General features: G+C 42.8%; 1 protein-coding gene across 1 annotated transcript; it reads left to right on the forward strand.

Annotated features, from left to right (window-relative positions):
* Positions 1-3,845: 3,845 nt before the first annotated feature.
* LOC115097336 (nuclear factor interleukin-3-regulated protein-like) lies at positions 3,846-5,870 on the forward strand. Its single transcript, XM_029613056.1, has one exon. The coding sequence runs from the start codon at positions 4,482-4,484 to the stop codon at positions 5,466-5,468; it is 987 nt and encodes a 328-aa protein (XP_029468916.1). The 5' UTR covers positions 3,846-4,481; the 3' UTR covers positions 5,469-5,870.
* Positions 5,871-6,087: the final 217 nt, after the last annotated feature.

Here is a 6,087-nt window from a genome sequence, read left to right on the forward strand (position 1 = left end):
AGTATCATTTTTAATTGTATTGGGGGGAGAGAAGGGGATCAAAAGGCTGTAAGGTTTGCCTAGGGCACCTGATTCCCTTGCACCGGGCCTGACAGAGTGCGGCACACAGACTCCCACCATTCACCCACCTCCCACATCACCAGGGGGCCGGATGCTTGGGAAAAGTGGAAGGCGGGTGGGTAGGGTCCCCAGGAGTGTGGCAAGGCTGCCAGCTTTCTAGAACGATCGTCACGGACACACTACTCTCTCCTCTGGAAACCCCGAGCCCGATCCCCAGCGTTACAAATCACCAAAGGGGCCAGACTCCAAGGGGCCACACCTCTCCCCTCATCTTAGGGGAGGGCAGTGCCATTACATCCGCCTCAGGCAGCAGGATCGCGTTCAGCCACCCCTGATCGTGATCATGCTCCTACCTGCCCACGCGTCTTTCTATCTATATCTGAGACGACAGTAACGTTCAAAGTGGCGCGCGTTCCTCGGCCCGTGTCCAGGGGCATGGCTATTTATAACATAAGCGCGTGTATGCACGCACCTTCCAAAAGAGTCTGGCCGAGCGCACAAGTGCGCCTGATTTTAACTGGACGCGCGCTTGTGTGCGCAAAAGCCACTTCTACCGCCTAAGTGGTGAAATTTTGATAGGGATGCGCGCCGCTATTGCCTGTTTTACCAGTTCATTCCCAGTTTGCCAAGTTAACCGATGGGTCCTCCAGTCTCCCCTGGTTTGATAGCCTGTACACCCCCCAGTTACCCCAGACCCCTTAAACAGTTATTTTTTTTTTTTGGAGGGGGACTTTCACGCCACCCATAGCAGAAGTAAGGTTACGCGACAGGGGGGCCTCGGCGCACACCGAATCATGTAAATATTTACATGAACCAAGTATGCCCCGCCCTGACCACGCCCACACCCCGCCCCTGTTTGAGAAGTTCCAAGATGCTCGCACGGTGCCATTTGCCTGGGTATCCAGGCGGCTTGTCAAATCTGCTAAGCGCGTGCAAGTCCGACATAATCACGCATCCACTAATTAATGCGCGCGTCGTGCTTTTAAAATTCACCTTTCGGTTATTTTTAGCGCTATGCATGGGAGAAACTTTTGTTTTGATCATTACTTTTTAAAATTTCGTTTCTGCATTTTAACATGAGTTAAAACCATTTAGCACTCGCTAAAATGCAGAAATGAAATGAAATAGTTTTTTCTATTGTTTCAGATGGGAAATGACAAAAAAAACACTAAACTACCAGTATTTTCATAATTTAAGGGTGGGCAAGTTACTTATTAGCCGCAAACCCACAGTAATGCAGCGACATATGAAAGCAACCGTGTCCTCTCCTTACATGCCTTCTATGCCATATTCAGCAGCATTTATTTATTTGTTAATTTTTATATACCGGTGTTCGATTTTACATATCACATCGGTTTACATTTAAACAAAATATGCAGGAATTAATGCCTTACCTTTGTCAAATACATTAAACATTTAAATATGGGGATTGTTAAGAAGGGATATAAAAGAACATGGGGAATGGCTAACACTACGGGATGCACAAAGGGAAGTGCCCCTTTGTCGCACCCCTTCGGCACGCGACGCACAGTGCGCGACGCCTGGTGTTCTGGCGCCGTTTAACATCTGTCACGGTCCTCAGTGATGTCAGAGGAGGCGGGTTTCCCGATCGAGGATCACACACCGCCCCTCCCCTCTCAGTTCCAGATAGATTCTTTCACCTTTTTTTTCTTTCTTTCCGTCTTTCTCATCACTGTTAGTTATCACGCAAATTATCCAGCTAAATGCAACTTTTGAATATTTTGGGTACTTATTCTGCTAAACTTTAGCAGGATCTCTCATTATTTGGTAAAGTTTATCCAGATAATGTAGGGGAGTTCCGAAGGCATTTCTGGAAGGAGTTATGTTAGCTGGCTAACTCCGATATTCAGAGTTAGCTGAATAACTTATCCAGATAACTCTGGTCATACCAAACAGCTGTCCATAAGTTATCCAAATAAAGTTATCTGGCTAGCTCTAAGATAGTTGGCTATATTCAATAGTGCTACTGCACTACTGAATATCCTTCCATATTTCGCTGGATAAGTTTACCTGGCGAATTTTGCAATCTGGCCAGTGACTGAATATTACCCCAACTTGTTTTAAAACTGAAAATGAAATCAAGGATATTTCTTCTGTTGCAAGAGCCAGATATTGTTCAATTAAATGGCAGAAGAGAGAAGTCAATGCACTATTATTGGTGAGTTGGGTTCTTGGTTTCCTAATTGCAATCAGACAACAAGCGAGTTGCACATCATACACTTTTCCTGTCATGTAACCACATCTACAATAAGAAAAATGTTGAAAAATACCCCCGAACCAATGGACATTAATATGATGTGGAAGGCACCTACATCATGGAGATACTGAATGGAAAATATAAGCACTCACTCATCCTCAGTACTGTTAATAGATCTGTGTAGGCAGAGGTTTTACAGGCACAGATAAGATTAAGATGCTATAAATAGCAAATATGATCCGTAGGATATGTCGTTTTCTTTTAAAGAAATGTTCCTTTGTCCTGCTTATGCAAGAATGGGATGCACAGTTGGTTCACTTTTTCAATCTGGCCCTACATGGAGAAAGAAATTCAACCAAATTTCATATATGACACACCTGGGCAGATCTAGTTTAAAAAATGGGGTTGTGTTGTGAATGATATAGTGCATCATCATCATCTACCTACTCCTTCTCCCTTGTCTTTCCTTCGGTTTTTTTTCCCTCTCTGGTTTCCTTGTTCTGCTCTTATCAGGTTCCTTTCCTCCTACCCCTTTCAATTTCTCTTTTACTCACCCCCTCCCTCCCCCTCGGGTTCCTCTCTGTCTTCTCATCCCTCTCGGGTCTCTTTGTCCCTTTTAAATTCATTTCCATCGTCTTCCTTAAGTTCTATTTCATCTCTCTTTCCCCCTACCCAAGGGCTCCTCTCCATCTCCTCCTCTATCTCCCTCTGCTGTTAGATTCCTCTCCATCGTCCTTTCCCGCAGCTCCCCAGGTTTCTCTCCTCCTCGCCTTCTTTGTCAGGATCCTCCCAGTTTTTGGGAAGCACAGTACTGTGACTAGAACGGTGGCAGGCTGGCAGGTCATGGTGAGTGTATGCTTCCTGTCCCCTCGGCTGCTCTTCCACTATAGTCTGGCTTTCCTTTGCTGTGACAGTTGTTGATATGACTGCTGGGGGAGGTGAGATGGATGACGGGTGTTCTTTTAAATGTGGTAATGTTTGGTTTTTACCAAGGGGACATGTCAGTGGTTACCCTATGTGAATGGTAAAGCATCAAGTAGGTGTGCCTGTAATATAAATGTGTCCTTTCAGGTCAACTTTTACTCTCTTTATTTGAATCATATTCCAAATTTTTGCAGTACATCCTGAGATGATGATCAGACTGGATTATGAAAATGGTAAAAAAACCCAATAACTGAATCTAACCACCACTGTAGAGTTTGTGGTAGGAGGAAAAACCAGCCTGTGATGTTAATAATAATGCAATAGTTTGCTGTGGTATGAATCAGGGTATGAGATAATTGGGCACAGACTTGGGTGGATCATGTAGCTCTGTTGGAAGCTGTTGACCCCTAAATAATCAAATAATGGTAAAAATGCCTAGTCACTAGTTATCATGGGCAATTTCATTCAGCAGGTGTTGATCTTATTGTACAAATTATATGAAGCCCTTAAGGCTATCTGCTCAATGTATATTGTCTTATGAAACTTTCCTTTCTACTTTTTTGCACCATTCAGTTTGACTTGTGCATGAATATTGTATAACTCTTCTTTGTTTTGTTTTCATAGGTTGCTTCCCTTTCAAGAAACTAGAAGTTGTATAAGTCAAGAAAGAAGGAAAGATGGCTGATGTCATCAATGTAAACCACGTGGATGGATGATAGAAGACGGACTCTTTATCCCTCAACCTATTCAACAACGAAAAGACTATTAGCAATTGCCATCCAAAAGATATCTAGCATATATAAAACAAGGCATTTATTCATAAGATAAATGAAAACACTTCCAAGTATTCATAACATTCAAGAATTGTTTTTTGTTTTGAAGTGGACAATTGGTGAGAAGTGATGTGAAGAAATTCTCAAGAAAGTCAGTTTGGGAGCTGCAGATGTCTTTGCTAATGAAATCATCAACCTAGAGTATACACAGGCAATTTTTTCCTTCAGATATATTTTATTTATTTCCCCCCGAAAATGGTCATTGCTTTGGAAAGCAATTAGGGTCATAAGATAAGCCTTATTTGTTGACTGAACATATTACAATATTCTCTTTTCTTTGTAGTCATTGCAGATTTTAAGCTGTTCCACAGCGAATGTTTTTTTTATTCAGAAGTGTTTTGCTATAAAATGAACCCCTGAAACAGAAAACAGCTCTCATAACCCTTTTCCCAAAAACACAGGTGATGAGGAGTCTCTCTGGTTTCCATTTTTGAAAGACAGCCCATATGATAATTAGAATGCTAGGTGAGAAAAATGAACATGAGAGTCTGCAGGCAAATGGCAAAGTAAGCCAGGGCAAAATGGCCTCCAGCTCACGGCGAAAAAGGGAGTTTATGCCGGAGGAGAAGAAAGATGCCATGTACTGGGAAAAGCGGCAGAAAAACAATGAGGCAGCCAAAAGGTCACGAGAGAAGCGGCGGTTGAACGACTTTGTCCTAGAAAACAAGATGGTGGCACTCAACGAGGAGAATAACTATCTGAAGGCCGAACTGTTGTCCTTGAAGCTCAGGTTTGGGCTTATCAGCTCGGCAGTCTATGCCCAGCAAGCTCAGTCCCTCCAGAGCTCCCTTGGATTTTACCTATCAGGACACAAATCAAGTAAATTGGATTCTCCATTCCTCGGCCTAGAATCCTTCTGCGAAGAAAGCTGCTATATTAGACCTTCTAACTTTGCTCCCAAGACAGCTTTAGCCAACTCAGATGAGTTCATTTTCAAAGACCTTGACATGTCCAGGAAGTTCTTGTACACTGATAAAGAACTTGGTCAAAAACAGCCTTCCCTGGCAACCAAATATAATCCTACTACCTACCAGCCAAAGAGGCACGAGTCTGCTTTAATGCCCACCCTCCATCCTCACTATTTTGATTACCATTGTTTGGACAAATACCCTTATTTCTGCCCTTCATTGTATGATGACAGTATTCCATGCACATCCTCCAGCTTGATACACATGAACGGACACAAATCCAACAGCGTGACAAGCAGATCAGATGAGGATGAACCAGAAGATCAAAAGTTCTTGCCCCTCCTCCAGTGTGGCCTGCAAGGCCTTTCTGAGCATAATTCAATAGCCAAAGCCTCTTCAGCCTTGCCTCACAAACTTAGGATTAAAACTAAAACTTCTGGACACAAAGAAGACAGCAAACCTGGCAGTGAGGTGATGGAGAAGGAATCTGTTAAGGTAGAGATCCAACACCAACCAAAGCCTTAAGAGAATCAGGAGGGGAATTGAGACTAATTTGAGTTACTAGGGGTAGGAAATCTTTCAGCGGTGCATGAGAGAGAATGTGAAGTTGCCTGACTTGAAATTAAGAATGAGACTTTAGTTTCATCTGCCTGCCATTTTGGGCCCATTTCAAGTTATCCTAAAGAATCATTGGCCATTCAGGAACTGGATCAAGCAGTTTAAATTAAAAGGTGGCTATGGAGGAATGCCCTAAAGGCATAAAGATGTAGACTTCTTACTGGTCATTCATTTGATGCGGGTGTTATTTATGTGTACTGATCATCAGTGAGGCCATTCGTGAAATGGACACTTAAACTATTTTTCTGTCTATGCCATACACAGCACGTTGTCTTAAAAGAACATTAAATAAATTCTTCAGAATAGCCATTTTCAGACTCTTTTGGGTTTGTGTGTCACCGTCCACAAGCCTTTGGGATGTTATCAATCATCACATGGCAACAGCCTGCCAGAGCCAGTGGCGTTGTGACATAACCACAGCTGGCTGGGCAAGGCAAGGCTACACATTTTAGTTACAAAAATAAATAAAGCACTTCACTGCTTTCTTTATGGGTTGTTTTTTTTTTAATTGTTAATCAAAAGAAGG

Source organism: Rhinatrema bivittatum, chromosome 8 (genome assembly GCF_901001135.1).
Source record: "Rhinatrema bivittatum chromosome 8, aRhiBiv1.1, whole genome shotgun sequence".
Taxonomy (NCBI): Eukaryota; Metazoa; Chordata; class Amphibia; order Gymnophiona; family Rhinatrematidae; genus Rhinatrema; species Rhinatrema bivittatum.

Excerpts from the sequence above, each read along its gene's own strand:
- LOC115097336 (XM_029613056.1), top strand. The coding sequence starts at position 4,482 with ATGATAATTAGAATGCTAGGTGAGAAAAATGAACATGAGAGTCTGCAG.